The 21,166-nt window shown below is 34.6% G+C and overlaps 3 protein-coding genes across 6 annotated transcripts; 1 reads left to right on the forward strand and 2 right to left on the reverse strand.

The window, feature by feature from the left end:
* Positions 1-1,606, reverse strand: LOC114402604 (probable membrane-associated kinase regulator 6). Its single transcript, XM_028365249.1, has 2 exons — positions 744-1,606; positions 1-625 (listed from the first exon to the last, which is right to left on the reverse strand). Exons 1-2 carry the CDS (start codon positions 1,399-1,401, stop codon positions 618-620), a joined length of 666 nt encoding a protein of 221 aa, XP_028221050.1. The 5' UTR covers positions 1,402-1,606; the 3' UTR covers positions 1-617.
* A 4,220-nt stretch (positions 1,607-5,826) lies between these two features.
* On the reverse strand, positions 5,827-11,486 carry LOC114403053. 4 transcript variants are annotated; one of them, XM_028365766.1, is made up of 6 exons: positions 11,208-11,486; positions 10,829-10,981; positions 8,578-8,649; positions 8,346-8,435; positions 7,509-7,574; positions 5,827-6,524 (listed from the first exon to the last, which is right to left on the reverse strand). In XM_028365766.1, the coding sequence occupies exons 1-6, from the start codon at positions 11,328-11,330 to the stop codon at positions 5,856-5,858; spliced, it is 1,173 nt and encodes a 390-aa protein (XP_028221567.1). In that variant the 5' UTR covers positions 11,331-11,486; the 3' UTR covers positions 5,827-5,855. The 4 variants fall into 4 exon arrangements, with proteins under 4 accessions (XP_028221567.1, XP_028221568.1, XP_028221570.1 ...); XM_028365767.1 differs by lacking the exon at positions 8,346-8,435 and having other exon boundaries at positions 11,208-11,485; XM_028365769.1 differs by lacking the exons at positions 8,346-8,435; positions 8,578-8,649 and adding an exon at positions 9,803-9,871 and having other exon boundaries at positions 11,208-11,485.
* Positions 11,487-14,117: 2,631 nt separating this feature from the next.
* On the forward strand, positions 14,118-19,588 carry LOC114402668 (G-type lectin S-receptor-like serine/threonine-protein kinase At5g24080). The gene is made up of 5 exons (XM_028365319.1): positions 14,118-14,454; positions 15,911-17,268; positions 17,368-17,548; positions 17,791-18,244; positions 18,843-19,588. Exons 1-5 carry the CDS (start codon positions 14,195-14,197, stop codon positions 19,179-19,181), a joined length of 2,592 nt encoding a protein of 863 aa, XP_028221120.1. The 5' UTR covers positions 14,118-14,194; the 3' UTR covers positions 19,182-19,588.
* Positions 19,589-21,166: the final 1,578 nt, after the last annotated feature.

Here is a 21,166-nt window from a genome sequence, read left to right on the forward strand (position 1 = left end):
TCTATAAACTGATTGGCATCATTATACAAAACAATTTAGCACACATTTCTAATTCCAAAATTATTTATAAGATTTTTACATTACTATAATAGGGAAGCAGATTCTTATTCTTAATTATTTGTAGTAAAAGTGTTCCTCCGTATAGTAACAAGATTAAAAAATAAAATTGAGCCGTATCAACTTTTTATTTTCCCTCAAATTTGAGTGCAAAAAGCTTGACTAGTGACTAACCAACCACATAACATTTCCCTATGATATCCCTTTATCATTTAAGCAGAGGAGAGAATAGGGACAGAATGAGTGGCTGATGATACTTTGGCTTCATGCATATTCAGCTCACATGTGACTATTATTCTTTCTTTCCTCCTTTTTTTTTTTTTGTGAATTTGATTTGAATCCACTGCCGTGTACTATTAGTGAACCATCAGATTCAGATGCCACCTACTGAAAATATGGTCAAAAACTTCCACAAGAAGTGAAAAAGCTTTTAGCTATAACAACAAAGTTCCATACTTTTTTCCCTCATAGTATAAAAGGTTTTACAGTGACAGTGGATCGACTTTAATCCCTTCTCATTTATCTTCATCTTCTCCTTCCCCTTTTGCAGATTCCTTAACTCATTCTCCTGCCATAAACAAAGCGTTGAAATGTTAGAACTCCAAAAATCTAAAGAATTCTAAGATGGGAACAACTATGTTCAATTAACATCTATATATATGACTATATGTTGAACTTGCACTTACCAATGGATCTTTTGCAATGGAGAACTGCTTCGTATATTGAGCTTTCAGAATCACAAGAGTAGCGCCAATCATCAGCAGAAAAGGCTACACTAGTTCGCGGTGAAGTAGTGTCTGAATAGTATCTCCTATTCTTCACAGCCTCACCTCTTTTAGCAACAGCTTCAGTACTAGACTTATGAACCCTCAGCTTTCTACACAAAGGCCTCAAGAAATTCAGATACTTCTGAAACACTCTCCTTGACAATGTTCTGCACCTTTTTAAGGAAAGGCATCTAGAAGGGCCTGTAGGAGCCTCACTCGTTGGTGCATGTGAAGATGATGAGACCAGGCTTGTGTTGGAGTCTGAGGACTCATATTCTTCCATTTGCAATGACTCAACAAAGAGTGGCATGAGATAGCCATTGGAAAAGAGTTCGTCTGCATGGACAAGAGTGAGAGGGGACTGTGAAATTGGGAAGTCAAATTTGGAGTCCTGTGAGTTCTTGAAGAATCTTTTAGAGGGTGGCATTCTTGGGTCCATCTCAATGAAGGAAGCTTCATCAGATGCATCAAGGGAGGTTCTTAGGGAGCTTTCTAGGCTTTCTAGTGATGATGGCCTTAGGTTCACTAACCAACTGTATGAGAAGCTTTCAATAGAAAGAGGCTGGGAAGTTTCCATGGTTACTACTCTGAAGGCATAGAAGGAATCTTGGAAAGAATTGACAATTTAAGGGAAGGGGATACAAGGTGGGCTATAGCTAGCAAAAGCACTCACTCTTCTTATGCAGCATATCTTTTGACTTATATGTATACATGCTCACACACACATGACACACCCCTTAATATATCATCTCTGTCCAAGAATTAGTCATGTGGCTGTCTGGCAAGAGACAATGAATTTTAATAATTGGAAATGAGAAAGGGAGAAAAAGAAACAGGAATGTGAGCCCACCAATAGACCCATAATGTCCTGTTTCATCAGTAGTTAGCCTCACCTTTAATTTTTAATCATTTATTGCTTTAAAAATTTAATAAAAAGGGGTTGGTTTGTTTCTGGACTTAACAGTCTAAATAACAAATCACATTCAAGAAAATCCAGGAGGTTCTTGCATAGTAATTGTCAAATGTTGGTACATTAGGAATCCAGAAAAAAAAAAACAGAACTATACTTTTCAATGCTTTAGAATGCTGCCTTTAAGCTTTTATTTATTTTTTTGTTCAGTACATTGAAACTCAAAAGTAACAAAGGGGGGTATCTTTGCTAATTACACTTGCCGACTGGGGAAAAGTATAATTAGTTTAAAATTTAAATCCTCAATTATGCCATAAATCAGTGTTTTAAATTCAAATTAAGTTTGCTGTGCTTTGTTATTGTCTTCTAGTTCTGTGTAATAATATTATTTGGATGGACATGACCACTTCGGAAAGGTGATTTCATCAGTCTGATATTACACTCCAACTGCTGCACGCCTGCAACACCAGGCTAAACTTAAATATAAAATATCCCATCGTACTATATATATTATGTGCATGCAACCTAAGTGACGTAGATATGTTATATTTTTTATTGGACCATCATTGATTATTATATGCACGAGATACTCTTGGACAACATTATTGTTCCATGAAGAGAAAAGCAGTGTACCATAGTACTTTAGTGGTTTAGCGTCATGCAATGGTTTTCAACTAGCACCAAATTAGAGTCTTATTCATGAAATTTAGAACAGTGAATACTAAACTAAATATATCTATCAAGAAATTGTTCTCTAAGCAAGCTTGCCACTGCGCTATTCCGGTGGTAAATCTTTATCTAGCTGGACAAATTGTCTCCAATAATAACTGAAAGCCCTTTAAAAGGTAAGTGTCGGTAAATCTTTCCAAGTAAAAGCAGAATTTTGATTTTAAATCGTATCTTACTTTTCTTTGAGAAAGATCGTGACAAGAAAAAGAGAAAAATAAGACAACTTACAAGAAATGGTTGACATCACATATATTATAAAGACTTAAATTCACTTTTCGTCTTTGTGAAATTTTAATCCCTTAAATTTTATTGTACATTTGGTATTCACATTTTTAAAATTTAATAATTTTGATCTACCGTTAGTTATCATTAATCTTTTAATATAAATTACTAACGAGACATATTAATGATGACATAATATTAAAATGTTTACGTGACAAATGACATAACATTCTAATATACATACTAATCTGTCTATCACTTAAATTTTGATAAGTGAGCTTTGAATAAAGTGTTTAAAACGGTTTAAATAATTAAATTGATGGAGATTTGAAGAAAATAAAATGAAGATTTGCTAGTTTTAAAAAGACAACTTATAGGAGAATTTGATTGTAATAATTAAAAATTAAAGGACTAAATTGGAGCAAAATATTCCTTCTATATACATTAATAGTGGTAAATAGACTACAAGAACAATTAAGCTTAAGCCTAACTTAAAATGCTTTAGGATAATTGAAAAAAAAAAAAAATCTCAAATGAAATGGGATGCACCAAATGAATTAAGATTTCGATTGGCAAAGGACCATATTGCACTCTCTTCTTTTAGGAAGGCAAAAAATGATAAATTACATGATAACATTGCCATATGACATATGTAGCATCATTGTTGTCCTTGAATGAGTTCAACACGAATTTGAATTCTTAAAGAGCAAATATCATGAAGTTCTCATGGGGTAAGGAAAAATTCAGCTTTTTCATCCACTAGCAGCCTGAGTGGAGCTGCACACAAATCTTCTGAGGTTTAAATGTTAGAGAAAGATACGTCATTTTCATCCAAAATTGAGCAAACTGGTTCTGATAAGCAATTCTATGAAATGCTAAAATAACAGACAAGGGTCCCATCAGTTGTCGGATAAAGTAAACATCAACACAGATTCCTGGGACAAAAGCTACTGAGCCAGGATAGTAAGTGACTTGAAGCCAATTGGTCCCCTCTCTTATGTCTTCATTTAAGACAATATGTATTTACAAGTAAATACAACACTCATTAATGCAGTCTAATTCTGAAAAGAATGTTGCACCATTCATGCAAGCAGGAAGGACCCAAAGTATTAAGTGGTTTTGATAAAAATTGACAGAATTTTTATCTACAAGAATATATACAGTTGCAGATATATATATATATATATATATATATATTTTCACCAGGGAGCATCATGACAACCAGCTCAGCAGCAGGTAAAATATGGCTATAGGCATTAGGCAAACCACATGCACTCATTCTATAACTATTTGTCATTAAGTGCCATTCTGGGGCCAGGTTGTAAGGATGTTAAAAGTGGGAGAGGCAATCAATGCATTATTGGATTCTGCATAGCTTAAATAAAGCAAACTCTGCATTGCATTTTCAGTTATCCCTCATTGTTCATATTTCAGAGAATCCCAGTTCTGAAATATTTTTATCCTGGAATTCCATCAACAGTTGGCATTGAAAGTTGAAATTCTCAATCTCTTACTTTCGATGAAAGATTGTCAAACACCATAATGTGAGGTTCTACAAACAGGGTCACGGCAAACATTTACCAGCACTGGCAATGAGAGGAGTGTATGTGATAATTGTTAATTATGAGACTAATTAAGGAAAGAAAACTGATTAAGTAAAAGACTAATTAAGAAAAGTAAACTAATTAAGGAAAGAAGTCAAATTAAAGAAAACAGTAGAAGAGGCTAATTAAGGAAAGCAGAGTAGACTAATTAAGGAAATGATGTTAATTAAGGAAATGATAATTAAGGAAAGCATGACTAATTAAGGAAATCAAGATTAATTAAGCAAAACAGACTAATTCAAAAGTCCGTTAATCTGCATTTATAAAAGAAGAAGAAGAAGACAAAATTCCAAGAGAATACAATTTCTTATAAAAGACAAAGACTAGAAGAAGGAAAAACAAGCATTGAGAGTCATTCCTTTCCTTCATTCCCTTTCTTATCTTTATCTCCTTCACTAAATATTTCCCTTTTGCAATTGTAAAGTCTCCATGACAATGAGAGGCCAAACCTCCCTTGTTGAAAATTTGGGGGAAAGAGTATCTAAATAAAGTCATCACTAGGAATATGTTGATATTTGTTTGGCTTGTTATACATCTCTATTCTTAATGCAATTTACTATTTTAGTTCTACAAGGGATTTGAGAGAAAATATAGATAAATTAAGCTCTTTCATGCGGGGACCAAAGTTAGAATATACTAGTAGATGCAAGTGTAAATTGAAATAATTATAAATAGAAAAAAATCATTAACATTACATCAAAGAATAACTTTAGTAAGCTAAGTTCCCAACATTCTCATTTTCTAAATTTCCTCCTATGATAATATTGAATTTTCTTATCTTTTGTGTTCTTAATTAGTTCATGTTTAATTTCTCCTCTTATTTAATTTAATTTCCTATCAATTTAAATTATTGTTTTTCTCATAACCTTTTCAAATAATTTTTCTTTAACTTCTTTTACTAATTAAATATTCATCTACTTAAATACAAAAAAAAATTCCTGTAGATATGATACTCAAGTTTTCGTTTTAACTTTATTACTTGGAACGCATTGGTGTATTTGCCAATCCATCAATTTTATGCAACACACTCTCTTTGCTGGCTTTGAACTGAGGACTTAGAGCTTCAGAACTATACTTGAAGGCAATTAGTCCCTCAGAAAACTGGCTTGCAATACACTCTCTGGCATACTCTTCCAATACACTCTTTGTGTTATTAGTTGAAGTTTACTTAAAAATTAAAAAATTCTAAGTGAGACTCATTAAATAAGAAGTGAGATTCACAAAATTATGTTTTTTAATAAATTTCAATCAATAAAAAAAAATATGCACAAAAGATTGTGTTGCTAACATTTTTCTAGACAACAATAGTACCAATGATGTTAAGTGTTTAAATATTGACAAAAGTAATACAACACAACTTGCCACAACCCAACCCCACACCACCCCTCCTCTTTCCAGTTTTAACTTTTAACCCTCCAAGTGTAGCTTTGAGAAGTGAAAATTTATGTAAAATCTTGGTCAAGGCATAATAAGTGCACCTCAATTTGTCTGACAGTGAGTGGAAAACAGTCAGATCTCAGAAGAATGTCAAAAAAAGTAAGAAAAAAATCATCAAAAACTTTTAATTTATTTCATGAGATCCAGAAATACAAAAGCATTCCACAAACTATGCAACAACATTGATGGAAAGAGGTTCCTAGACCGTACAAAGACAGTACCCATCACCATGCCAAGAAATACAAGTGGTAGCATTCTCTGAATGTTAAAATGTGCCAAGGCAAAAGCTATTGAGCTAACTAATATTGCACTCCATACAGGCATGTACTTGGTTAAAGATGGAAGAAGGAAACCACGGAAAACAATCTCCTCCCATATTGGGGCACAAACCGAGACTACCACTGCATAGAGGGCCATTGCCACAGGGTCTCGCGCAACAATGGATTGCTCTACACTTGAGATGGTAACTGGAGTATATTGAAGAACAGGCAGCAAATTTAGGTTCATTTGTGATAGCTGATTGATAAGGGGGAACATGAGGCAGCCTAAACCAACATCAAACTGCCACTTCCCCTTGACTTCAAATTTGAACCAATCAGATGAAAGAGGTTGAAACTTTGCAAGACAATGGCGAAGAATTGCTATTCCAACCACGCCTTCAGCAACATCAGTCAAGAGGCTGCACAATGCTTGCCCTCTGTATGTAAGAGATTCCTTTCTAAACCCTGCTGTGTATGCTAAAAATGGAACTATCCAAGATCCTACAAACCAAAATGAGGCAATCCAGAGGAGCATTACCTGCAGAACCCAACTTAGTTTGCTCTTCTAGATGAGATGAAACTAAGAAAGAGACCAATCAAATAAACTATATAGTTTCTGAATATTTTTCAATTCCATCCATTCACAAGTTCTTAATTGAAGCAGACTATAACAAATAGCCTTACTGTCAAATCAATAAAAAAATTATAATAAGTAACCAACTTTTAGAAATGGAATAAATGCTTATTTCTGATTCTAAAATCTCAGAGCAAGTTTGATACAGAGAATGATATTTGCAGAATACAAAAAGAGAACAAAGAATGAGATTGAAGTAATCATTCTCATTCTAGTGCTTGGTAGCATCATGACTTCAAAACATATTTTATCTTTGGTACACGGAATTGGATCAGAATTGTAATTAATGACATGAATAACTCCTGTAAAAATCACTTAATGTAATTGTTAAAGAAATATAATTATTTTTACATTTTTTTTTCCACTTAAACATAAAAAGAACCAAAAAAATGTAATTATGTTAGGTTTGTCCAAATATTTTCTTTAACATTAGGTTGTGCTTTCCAAATTAAAGTGGCAAGAGGTGAAAAGTTTTGCTACTAATTTGAAATATAAGTCAGTTTATTAATTTTGTAGCAATTTTTAATACGGAGACCGGTAAAATCAATATAATATTATTTTTTAACCATAAATCATTATTTGCATATGAAGGAATAACTTTTATCATTTTGCATAAATGAAATTGGGTAAAGTAGTCGAGCAATAAAATTATCACAATCTTGGCAGCTGAGAATCCTTGTTACCCCCAAAAAGAAAGAGAAAATGAGTATTCTTAGTGATGTGAAATTAGGCCTGAATGGAATGGCTATTTGATGCCTTTTCATATACTAAAAATAGGAACCGAGCTTCCTAAGGTAAGGAGGCACGACTTGAATCCTTAATCTAGAGTACAAAACATACTCTAAGCATTGATAACATTGGTAATGTTTAAGAAAGAATATACTTTACCTGAACAATGGTCTTTGCTGTCCAAGGAACTGTCCAGGGTTCCACACCACGAATGACAGTTATGACCTGAAATGTTAAAAAATAATACTTTTACCATTTCTGAGACTCCCTAAAGACTGATAGGAACAATATTATTGATTAATACGGAAATGAACTAATACAGCTCTTACAATCAAGAAACCAGAGAGGATACCCAGAGCCTAGGCCCTTACTGAATGATAAGTCGATAACCTCCCCACTCCAACTTAAAAATACTACTCGCCTCCTTCCCACCACTATCCACACCTGCTCCCTACAATCCCACTACTCGCCAACCAATCCCTTTCTCCTCACACTTGCAACATCACTAACTCACATCCGTCTCAGCCATTTTCCTTCTTCTAGAATATAGTTTCCAAGTGGACAGCTTATTTGGGCTCATACCCAAAATCTGATCTACTTCACGATTTGGCTTAGAAGCTTTATCAGTTTAAGTGTTAAAAGTTTAAATACTTAGTTGCAGACAAATGGTGAAGATTTAAAAGCATATTGATGTTTGATAGTTTGATGATGTTAAAATTTATTTACAGAGAAGTCAAATCAATTGGAAGAACCAGAATGACATCAGCTTAGCCAAAAAACATATCACGACATAAAATCCATGACTCTTTTACCAAATGTAGGTCCTTGATTTGGTTTTAATCTAATGGTTGAAAATACTCAATGTCAGGGACTAGAATGTGAGTTTACTTGAAAAAACAATTTAATTATTTTTCTTTGTAGACTTAAAACTGAGATAAGATAATGTTAATGTTAGGGAACGAAAGATAACAGCAGGGCAGGGTCGAAATAGCAAACCAGGGGTACAGGAGGAAGCAAAGTCCAAAAGAAAGGAAGAATGGTGAGATCGTTCAGCAAAGGAAGGCACCAGGCACTATGAGACAAATTCTGTTATTGCAAATCATTCCAGAAGCTTTTCTGTTATTATGAAGCCTATATATATATATATATATATATATATATATATATATATATATATATATATATGTAAATAACAAGCAAGGAAATCAATGAGAAATATACAAATTACCTCTTCTTCCCTGTGTCTTCTTCTTCTCCTTAGGAGGTTGCTGGTGCCTCGAAGCCAGTAGTTTAGGGAGTGCTAGCATTGGTGCTCTCCTTACTTCTTCTTCTTCCTTCAATGACGGAATCCACGAGATCCACAGCTACTTCGGATCGGCTGGAGGATGCTCTTACCAAGCTCACCACTCACCAACTTTATCTCACTCACACTATTCAACAACTCACGCACAAAATCGATGCGCTCATTCATCATCTGCTGCAACCCGCACCACCCAGCCACTTCCCTTCTTCTTCCGCCATCATCGCCTCCCATGGCTACCTCTCCCTTTACTCTGACCATGCTAGACCACATCACCCACCAGTCCACCTCTTTCCGCCACCTTCCTCTTCCACTACCACCCCATCTTCTTCCTCTGCGAAGGCACTCCTCGCACACACACCCATGCCGACTCCACCGCTCATGTTGACTTCGTTGCTCATTCCGACTCTGCCGACCACGCCACCTCCACTGCTCATGCTGACTCCGCCGCCCACGCCACCGTCGCCGTTCATGCCGACTCCACCGCCCACGCCAGCTCCACCTCCACTCCCCGCACTAAGGTAGCAGCATCCCACACCGGTGCCGGCCCCTCCTACCATTGCTGTCATCCCCCTCCTTGTTAACAGCAAGCCCCACGCGCCCTCCGACCGCTGTTGGACAACTCTTTTCCAAATCTGCAAGGAGTACCCCAGTCGCCGCATCCTCCCCTCGGACCTCTGCTCATTTTCCCTCGTCACAATCGCCGCCAAGGTCGGGGGCACGGAGCTCGACCACTCCTTCCTCTTCACCTTTTACGCTACTATTGACACTGTAAAATGGCTATACTTCCGCAACACTAACCACCTTTCACTCATTCCTTCACCCATTTTAATTTGGGATCCCGGTTCGAATTTTGGAGCCATGGTTGTAGCCCCAACACCTTGAGGACAAGGTGTTTTTGATGGGGCAGGAAGTGTTAGGGAACAAAAGATAACAGCAGGGGCAGGGGTCGAAATAGCAAACCAGGAGTACAGGAGGAAGCAAAGCCCAAAAGAAAGGAAGAATGGTGAGATTATTCAGCAAAGGAAGGCACCAGGCACTATGAGACAAATTCTATTATTGCAGATCATTCCAGAAGCTTTTCTGTTATTAGGAAGCCTATATATATATGTAAATAACAACCAAGGAAATCAAGGAGAAATATACAAATTACCTCTTCTTCTCTGTGTCTTCTTCTCCTTAGGAGGTTGCTGGTGCCTCGAAGCCAGTAGTTTAGGGAGTGCTAACAGTTAATGTTAAGATGAAAAAGGTAAACTGAGAACAGGTTGAAGAATAAAGCAAGCAAAAAGGTTCACTTAAAAAAGTAATACAAGAATAGTATGAGAGAGAAATGGTTTTAAATTACGATCTGCAACTGCAATATTGTAATTTTGGTGGTCTCTATCTACTACTACAACTGCAACCACATCAACCTTTTCTGCAATTTTGGTAATGATAGGATCTTAAGTTTATTTAAGAAAATACAGATGCTAGCTTCATATTAAATGGACCAGAAAAAATAAAAAAGATACCACAGGTCATTAGAAAGAACTGAAACCTTCTCAAATCCCCATGAATTGCCCACCTCTCTCACTCCCCCCTTCTTCCCTTATATCCCACACAGCCTCTAACTTTACCACTTTGTTTCCCACAACTTTTGTCATGTAAGCAAGTTTGTTATAACCTAAACAAATCCCTCTTCTCTTCTTACTCATATTTCTGGCATGGTGTCAATGTGTGATGGTCTAGCACAGGAGTTCCTAACATAATCCTGATTATGTTAGGCCCTTCTGTGCTAGATTAATCACAAAGCAATCACAACCACAACTACAAAATGATTCTAATACAAGATAGCATTCAAGAGGATCTATCTTTCTTTATATAACAACATCCTTCACAATATATTTAGGCACATTTCATCTATTAGATGGAAATTAGATAGAAGTCATGAAATTGGTAAAACACTTTTACAGCTTACTCTCACAGGCAGAGGGGTGGCAATTCATGGGGTTGTGCATTTTAAAGCAAGATCAACACAGTCAACACATTAGCAAGGTATAGAGAATTTAATAAATCAACACTTACAAAGAACCGAAGCTTCACATCTTTAAAGCAAAAGACAGACACCAAGAGACAGCAAAGCAAATGAATAATTTCCTTGTTTACACAGAAACCAGAACACAACAAATGAAGAAAATACCGTAAGGATGGTTGCAAGCCAGTCTTTCTTCAGGTCTTTGGACTGGACACCTTCGAGCTTCACCAAATCTTCTGACAATTTATCTTCATTGAGCTCAGAACCATCAGTTTTTGATGAAGTGTTTCCATGCCTAAACCACAAAAGTCTCCATTTCTAGAATGGACAAATGATAGATTCATGTCAGAACAAAAAAAAAACTAAACTAACTTCAAACACCAACTGCCCATTTCACACATCAATCCAATCATTAAATTAAATCTCTTTATAATAATAATAATTAATCAAATAAAAAACCCACTATCCAATTGACCCATTAGATTAAATAATAATAATAATAAAAATATTTTTTTCACAAATTTTGTTCAAAAACCAAACTTACTTTTTTAGGAAAGGTGACTGATGATTGGGATGGATTAGGAGAAGAGGGTGGATTGAAAAGGGTAACCCTAGAGTTTTGGCGAAGGGGGAGAGAGAAGGGAAGGGAAGAAATGGTGGTGGACATTGATGGCAGTGCAACACTGGAGATTGATGAATAGGGTTGATTATTTCACTGTGCATCACAGTCACAGACAAAAATTGCCATTGGATTGGAGCTTCCACTCCCACCAATGAAACCAACAAACACCCATTGAGTTCTGCTAATAATAATAATAACAATAATAATATCATGTGACAATTGTTAAAACCTTGAATTAATAATCTTTGGCCTTATTCAATTTTTCTAAGCCTTAACCTTGGTAATAAATTAAAAATTATTAATTATCGCATCATGGGTGAGAGCATGGCTTGCACATGGCAGAAATTTTGCTTCCATTGTATAATATCCACATCTTATTATGGACGTGGCTGCCTTTGAAGCGTAGGTTGATGTTGGATATTTTGTCATTAACATTTTTTTGTTACCTTTCTTCTTTTTGGAGCAATTTTTTTTTTTTTTTTATTGAAATCCATATATTGAGAGGAGTGAAGGGGAAGACATCACGGGGAGCCCAACTTCAGATACAATGCATGAATTGAAAATTAATCCCGAAACGTATTATTATGTTTTAAATATCTTTTAAGTTATAAAATAACTTTACTCACATATGTAATAAATTTTATTACGTTCATATTTCCTCTAATAATATATTTATTTGAATAAATAAGATTGCTTGAAATATATTCAATTTTGAGGGAATTAGGGCAATTTATTATTGAATGGAATGCTACCAACATTTTTGTTATACTCATGTTTTCAATTCATGGCCAAAATAATAAGCTAACGCGTGTGTGTCTCTATGGAGAGGAGGAAAAGAAAAAGATACAAAAACGTATTCAAACAAGTAGATGTAGTTATAATAAGATAAAACTTGCAAGTATTGAAAATGATTAAGTGTAAAGTATTTATAGTTTTTAAAGTTGTAATTTGGTTTTCAATCTCATGGGCGGTGGAAACTATTAAATGGGAGTATGACAGGGGAACACATACACAACAGGGGAATACACAACATACATTACCTCAGGAAGAAGATTGCAGTAGACTTTTTGAAACTGAGCATTTATCTATTTATGAATACAATTGAATGGGTCAAAAGTTTTGACTTTTGAGGTTCTACAATCATTCCACCAGATAATATTTCATTTATTTTGTTGATTAACACTTCTTAATTATAATTTTTATAAAATAAGTGCGGAAAAAATATATAAATATTATTATAATAAATTAAAATTGATGTATCAATGCAATTCTTATCAATAACTCCTATCAATTTTAATTTGAAAAATGGTATTAACTGGATTTGTTTCGTTGATTGACAGTATAAGCTAACAAGCTAGTTGACATATTAATAAACGAACGGCTAGCAATCATTTTATCTTTTACAACAATCATTAACAAACCTATCGAAATTCCAACAAAGCTTTGACTAATTTTTTTGGTTATATATCACTATTCATTTAATTTAAGGCAGATAACCCAATAAATGTCTAACGTAGTTTTTAATAAACATTTATTATCTCTAAAAAAAATTGTTTAATCAGTATTCTTAAAGTTCAAAATAGTAATATAGAAATGTTAAGTATACATTTTCTAACATATAATTTTATCATCCACTGAAATTTATTAAAAATAATATAATTAGATGAGTTTCACTTTTAATTTAACAAGTCAGTTTGTAATTTTTAATCAATTTTAAACAAATAAAAAACTGTGCTTGAAAAAATATGTTACTGATACTCTTAATTTAATTATCATAATTGGGTATTAGCAAGGAGTGATTATAAACACATATTTACTCTCTTTTTCTATTGAATGTACAATCTATTTTCTTCATCTTTTCTGGCGATTTCTTTCTTCTTCATCATATATCTATCATTTTTTTTATCTCTTTATCTTTTCCTTTTCTTCTTACCTCTCTTTTTTCTCCACCTCAATTCACCCCAAAATGATTGTCTGTTGATAATTTTTCATTAGAGCACCTCTAATGGATACAATTACAATCATGGTGGAGTTGCTTAACACGTGAATCTTACAATATTAGATAAATTTAAGAGCTTTAACAACTTTTCTTCTTCTTCTAATGATGCAATTTTTAAAAACATAAAATAAGTTCTACCATTATCTTCCTCTTAGAATCCATGATTTAGAGGAGAGAAAAGAGAGAAAAAAATATAAAACTGAAAGATAAATTTTACTCAAATAAGAAAAGTAAGCTTGCATGAGTACATTGTAATTTATATATCCAATTCTAAAATACTAATATTCTATATTTATAATACTTACAATTCTTGAGAACTACCGTTTATATAAGCAATTATTCTTATATAAAAATTACCACATATCTAATATAAAAATTGCTCCAATAATAAAAAAAAACCTTAAATTTAAAAATCCATAAACAATTCTCATTTGAAATTCTCTCAGCAAGCTAGGTGCTCAAAAGTCACCATTCTTCAGTACCGATGAGTACAAAAATATGTGGCAAGCCCCCCCTCTTCCAAAGTGTTAAACGTGAACATACACATTCAGCAACATCTTGAACTAATTTGTTGCAAAGTATTGTTATTTTCAACAACTACGTGTTAATATTGTCTTGGCTTTTGCTCTTTCGGCCTGGCACAGACCTGAATTCCTATTTGAAGCCCACAAAACAATCATATCTTATTTACCGACCACACATTGAAAACAACATTTTTCAAAGTTGTAGCTCAACCACCACTTACCACGTGTTCAGTTTCTGTGTCTTTCTTCTCCAAATAGAACACTACACTCTCCCGTTGTTATCCCCATATATAACACCATGCCATAACATTTTGTAAGCTTTGTTCTTTCACTAAAATATATAGTCTATTGTATACCACACTTCCATGCAAGTGTAAGAACTTGCCATGGCAAATGCTGATTCCTCCCTTATTTGTTATTTTTGGGTGATTCTTGCTCTGGGTCTGTGTTGTTTTAGTGGCTGCATTTCGGGCCAGATTGGTTTGGGCTCGAGGTTATTGGCTAGAGAGGCCCAAACATGGGTTTCTGAAAATGGCACATTTGCTTTGGGGTTCACTCCAGCAGAGACTGATAATCGATTATTTGTGATTGGAATTTGGTTTGCACGGCTTCCAGGAGATCGAACTTTAGTTTGGTCACCCAATAGGTACTGCTCCCATTAATATCATTAGTTTTTGTATCATCATTCATTTTTTTTAATTGAACTGATTGATATATGTATGCAATGAATGGTTGTGAAAAGCAAAATATGCATGCGAAAGTATTTGAAAAAAAAATGAAATTCATGAGTTTGTAAATATGAATATTTTCCGTAATTTAATTTTGAAGAGAATTTGGACTAATTTAAAATTTGAATATGAATTATATTCTTACTTATTTAGTTTAGTAGTAAATTCATTTTAAAGTAGCCCTGTCCGAAATATTTAACTGTTTAGCTAGCTGTAGAGACAACACGTAAAACAAAAACTGTACCTTATTCTACTAAGTTGGTTATGCAAAAATGAATAGAAGCAAGAAGGTAGTGATCACAATGAAAGGGAGCTTATATGAGCGCCAAAATGAAAAAAAAAAAATTAAAATTATAAATAGACCAAAATGAAAAATGAGAACATTTGTGAGGGATTAAAAATGAAAAAAATAGTCTTAGACAAAATAAATTGAAAAGTCAAGCAACAACAATAATAAGAATATCATTTCCTGTAAAAAAAAAAAACAAAATAAGAATATCATTTCAAGGGAGCACGGTAAAAATGATGATCATATATATATTTGAAGTGGAATAAAATAATTCTAATGAAGGGATAAGCTTAAAAAGAGTACGTTTGTGAGGGATCAAAATTAAAGTGTGAACATATGCACAGGGAGGTTAAAACAATATTGTACTTGCACTTGTATAAAGGTTAAATTATTTTGTGTACTCTTATAGTTTTATTACATTTTTAAATAGCTCTTAGTTTAGAAGCTTTTAACTTTGTTTTTATACTTATTTTTTTTAATAAATCTCTATAGTCAATTCTTTGAAATATGTAACATCAATATATAATATGATAATAGTCTGGAAATAACGGAAAAATTAATTTATTAAAGAATTTCAAACATGTCGATAGCGGTTAGGAATCTAATTAAAAATTGTATAAATATAGAATCTTGTTAAAACCTTTTAAACATTGCTGGTTTAAGACATATTGTTTTTTTTATATAATCAATCACATTTTCAATAAATTTTTATTGAAAAATTATTTATTAGAATAATCGTTAAATTTATTGAAATGAGTTAAAAAAATTATAAAAAAAACACAAGTGATTTTTATAAGTCTAAATAAATTCATTCCAATGTCCCTCCATTTAAAATTTTAACAAAACTACAGAATTTATAAAGGAATTTAACTTAATATATTTTTTCCCGGTACCCTGTATAAATCTCATGGTTAAAAAGAACATTAATGTAGTAGTGCAGATTAGATGGTTAGTTCTGGTTTTTGACTTAAAAACAAAGAGAAAGTCATAAATCATATCTCCATCTAGTTTTTTAGTCTTTACAAAAGCTTCTGCAGGTTATGAATTCCAACATGTTTCATTTTCTTTGATCTCAATCCAAATAGAGACAATCCGGTATCCCAAGAAGCAGCATTGGAGCTTGACACCACTGGCAACCTTGTTCTCATGGATGGACACATGACAATGTGGACCTCAAACACCTCAGGTGCTGATGTTCAAACAGCAATCATGGCAGAAACTGGCAACTTCATCCTCCACAACTCCAACAACCACTCTGTGTGGCAGAGTTTTTCTCAACCTTCTGACACTCTCCTCCCAAACCAGCTTCTAACAGTGTCTTCTGAACTAACATCATCAAAGTCTTCCTCTCAGGGTGGTTACTATTCTCTCAAAATGCTTCAGCAGCCTACTTCCCTGAGCCTTGCTCTCACTTACAATCTCCCTGAGACTTACCAAGCCTCTGATGAATCATACACCAACTATTCCTATTGGCAAGGCCCTGATATCTCCAATGTGACCGGGGAAGTTATAGCGGTTTTAGACCAAGCCGGGAGCTTTGGAATTGTGTATGGAGACTCATCTGATGGAGCTGTTTATGTGTACAAGAATGATGGTGATGATGCAGGCTTGTCTTCTGCAGTTCACCAATCTGCACCGTTGACTGTTCTCAGGAGACTAACACTGGAAAAGAACGGAAATCTGCGGTTGTATCGATGGGATGAGGTGAATGGTTCGAGGCAGTGGGTGCCACAGTGGGCTGCAGTTTCAAATCCATGTGACATTGCTGGAGTTTGTGGCAATGGAGTTTGTAATTTGGATAGAAGTAAGACAAAAGCCACTTGCACTTGCTTGCCAGGAACTTCTAAAGTTGGCAGGGATGGCCAGTGCTTTGAGAATTCATCTCTTGTTGGAAATTGCAATGGCAAGCATGAAAACCTGACATCACAGTTTAGGATTTCAGCGGTGCAGCAAACCAACTACTATTTTTCTGAATTTTCAGTAATAACTAACTATAGTGATATTTCTAATGTGTCAAAATGTGGGGATGCTTGCTTGTCAGATTGTGATTGTGTGGCTTCTGTTTATGGGCTAAATGAGGAGAGGCCATTTTGTTGGGTGTTGAGGAGCTTAAGTTTTGGTGGTTTTGAGGATACTAGCTCAACTTTGTTTGTGAAGGTCAGAGCAAATGGGTCATGGACTTCGGAAGGCCAAGCAGGAGGGTCTAATAGCTCCTCTGATGGAATGGGAAGTGCAAAGGAGAAGGCTGTGATTATTCCTACTGTTCTGAGCATGGTAGTTCTCATTGTTTTGCTGAGTTTATTACTGTATTTCAGTGTTCACAGAAAAAGAACTTTGAAAAGGGAGATGGAAAGTTCCTTGATCTTATCAGGTGCTCCAATGAGTTTCACATACCGCAATTTGCAAATTAGGACATGCAACTTCTCACAACTGCTAGGAACAGGTATTTGTGTTCCATATTAAATTTTATGGCAAAGGAGAAGAAGTTGCAAGCAGAGTTTGGATTTTGTGTGAACTATTGCTAACTGCACATGTTTTGCAGGTGGATTTGGGAGTGTATATAAAGGAAGCCTGGGAGATGGTACTCTAGTGGCAGTGAAGAAACTTGACAGGGTTTTGCCTCATGGAGAGAAGGAATTTATCACTGAAGTAAACACTATTGGATCAATGCATCATATGAATTTGGTTCGCCTATGTGGCTATTGTTCAGAGGGATCACATAGGTATGCACTGTTTCTTGACAATCAATTTTATATGATCTTTTTTTTTTTTTAACATCTTAAAATATGAGTTGGCTATCAAATACCACTTTTGGGACAAGTGACTAGGAACTAGCATTTAGTCATCAAGAAGATATATAGCTTGAATTTACTTTTAGCTCCCCATAAGACTGTTTATGGATTAATAAGACATACACTCAATTTTTAATGGTTTTAATTGGCTTTGACAAATATTTGATTTTCAGGCTTCTCGTTTATGAGTTCATGAAAAATGGATCCTTGGATAAATGGATCTTCCCTTCATATCAAGGTCGAGATAGATTGTTAGATTGGACAACTCGTTTCAATATAGCCATAGCTACTGCACAAGGGATTGCATACTTTCATGAGCAGTGTAGGGATCGGATAATACATTGTGACATCAAACCGGAAAATATATTGGTAGACGAAAACTTTTGTCCCAAAGTATCTGATTTTGGGCTGGCCAAATTGATGGGAAGGGAGCACTCTCATGTGGTAACAATGGTCAGAGGCACTAGAGGTTATTTGGCACCAGAATGGGTTAGTAATCGCCCTATAACTGTAAAAGCTGATGTTTACAGCTATGGAATGCTTCTTTTAGAGATCATTGGTGGCAGGAGAAATCTTGACATGTCCTTTGGTGCTGAGGACTTTTTCTATCCTGGTTGGGCTTACAAGGTACATTAAGATACTGGTTTTATTATTATTATTATTATTTATCTTTTTATTGATGCAAAATTGACTTTAACATCATATTTCAGTTTTAACATTTAACATCCTAATAAATTAATTCAATCAAGATTTCCCCCCTTAGTATCTTCTTTTTATAGTAGAAAAATAAATTACACTGACACTCCTTATGATTTCTTGATATTGCACTCATGACACAACTCATGTTTTTTAATATTTACAACCACCTCTCTTATAAGGGTATGCAGTGTAATGTTTTAATACAATTAGGGGGGTTAAGTGTAATGTTTTTTTCAAACAATTAAGACAGTTAGTGTAAGAGTAGAAAAATGAGGGGTATTGAGAGAAATTTGACTAAACCTCAAGGAGTGTGAGTGTAATTTAATCTAGTAAATAACGTCTCCAAAACTTTGGCCTTTAAGAAGATCATACATTCTACTCAATAGAGAGAAGCAGTTACCATAAGAAAAGAACCCTTTAAGCAGACAATGTTACTTCACTCTTCCTAAGCACACTTGATATATTGTCAACTCGAGATATCTAACTGCTTGATAAATACTGATAGTACAATGTTTGGTTATTGCAGGAGATGACAAATGGGTCAATAATTAAGGTGGCAGATAGAAGATTAAATGGGGCAGTTGATGAAGAAGAGCTAACGAGAGCTCTGAAAGTTGCATTTTGGTGCATCCAAGATGAGGTTTCCATGCGACCAACAATGGGAGAAGTGGTAAGACTGCTGGAAGATTCGATCGACATTAATATGCCACCAATGCCGCAAACAGTTGTAGAATTAATTGAAGAAGGCTTAGACCATGTATACAAAGCTATGAAAAGAGAGTATAATCAGTCCAGCTCATTCACTCTTACCAGCCATCTTACATCTCAAGCCACATGTAGCAATTCCACAATGTCACCAAGATAGTGTTTTAAACTGTAACAGTAAAAAATTGGTCTGATCTTGTACGTGTTTGCTGCCTCCACAAGCTAAGAAATTGGTCTTTTCATGTTATCTGGAAATTATATCAGGGGGAGGGGGGAATCATGGAAGAACTTTTTTTTTTTTATGCACATGTAAAGTTTACAATGTTTAAATGGCTCCTTTTATTTATTTTTTTGGGAGAAGTCCTAAGAAGGAAATGGATACTTACCTAATCTTAGAGCCTATATATGACCCCTTCTACCCATTTGTAATCATCCCCTCAATTCCACAACAAGTGTTCTGTCCTTCCTCCCTCTAGTTAAGGGTGACTGTATTTATAATCTTTGTAATTTTGAAGTATTTCTCCTCTAGTGATTATATTTATAATCTCTGTTGAAATTCTTTCCTTTGGGGATAGAGTAACAATATAAATATTTGTTGGGTTAGGGAGTTAGGGGTTAGAGAATAATCTATAGCAATACAAGATTTCACTTAAAAAGAACTGGCTGGCTTCACAATAGTAATTTTTCTCTCTCAATAAAGTACACTTGCTGTTGCAGTGGGGGGATTACAATTATTAAACATATAACCTAAAGATCAGTCCTTATGGAATTAAACAAGAATGCAAAATGTCGAGCCTAATATGATGCTATCACATGATTGTTATTTGACATACATGAAGCCTAATATCATGCGGTGTTTACTGTTTAGGTCTCAACATCATTATCTTAAAAAAAACTTCTAAATGTAGCCAAACTTTTATTTACTTATTTTGCTGAAATCAATATTGGCCAACAATCATATTATTAAAATAATTCAGTTTCCCTTGGAATATTCAATTACATACACATACATGGAGACATTATTTAGAACGACTTTATTTAAGAGAAGACCTTAGAAACAATGATACTCAATACACTTCATGTAGTGAGACGCCCAATTATTGGAAACTGTCAAAACATACAAGCACCACTATTGCTTGTTTTTATGCAAGTTATTAATCAATGGAAGGGAACATGCTTGTAAAAAGTATTCATTCATCAAACATAATTCTTGATGGAGGAGCTGTAGTTAGTGAGATCATCTGCAGGAACTTTTGAAGTTCACAATTCCCTAGAATTTTGAAGATTAACTACATTTCCTGTTGTGTACTGACAGGGTGGGTTATTGTAGAATTGAAACCAAACATAGTCAAATAGGTTTGTATTGAGAGCAGTTCCAAGGGCATCAGGAAAAACACATTGTGGAGTTTCTTGCTTTGGCAACTATAGCCTGAGAGGTTCCTTGCAAGCTCATCCTAGTACCGAACCTTTCCTCCCTCAATGACAAAATAAATTCCATCCAAAACAGCATCGCCAAGGGGCAGCAAACAGAATTGTCTACCCAAGAAGTTGTTCCACAAGTACATGACAACTTGCCTGGTCAAATTTCATCCAAAACAGGTGTGCTTTGTCTTCTAGTTGAAAACATGTTGCAGCTATTAGGTCAAATTTTTCCTACATATTAAAACTCAATTTTACAAAGATGATATAATCTTTTAATGAGGAGTGGTGCTATTTTACCACTTTCTTTTGTCTCTAAGCAAAATTCTGGTTCAATCCCCAAGCTGGTAGGTTGTGTCTTGGATAATTTCAGTGGTTGCATTCATTAGTAGCATCAAGAGCCTAATGAGGCATCCAAACTCGATATCCATTTTGACATGCTAATATATTCAACCTTTTTTATTTTTTATAAACATAAGTTTTGGCGAATTGGGTCAAGAGACTCACCAAGATTAAGACAAACCTCAAGGCTAAAAGAAAAGATTTTATAAACCTCAAAACTTTTGTTTTTATCTCTTCCAACAAAGTTTTCTTCGTATGGATAACTAAGAAATTGAAGCCGTGACAACATGCTATAAAAACCTAGCTATCTACCAACCGTGTTCAACCTTGTTGGTATAAATCTTGATGTGTTGGTACTACTATATCATTCTTCACGCTGGTTTG

The sequence above is a fragment of the Glycine soja genome, chromosome 20, assembly GCF_004193775.1.
Source record: "Glycine soja cultivar W05 chromosome 20, ASM419377v2, whole genome shotgun sequence".
Lineage (NCBI taxonomy): Eukaryota > Viridiplantae > Streptophyta > Magnoliopsida > Fabales > Fabaceae > Glycine > Glycine soja.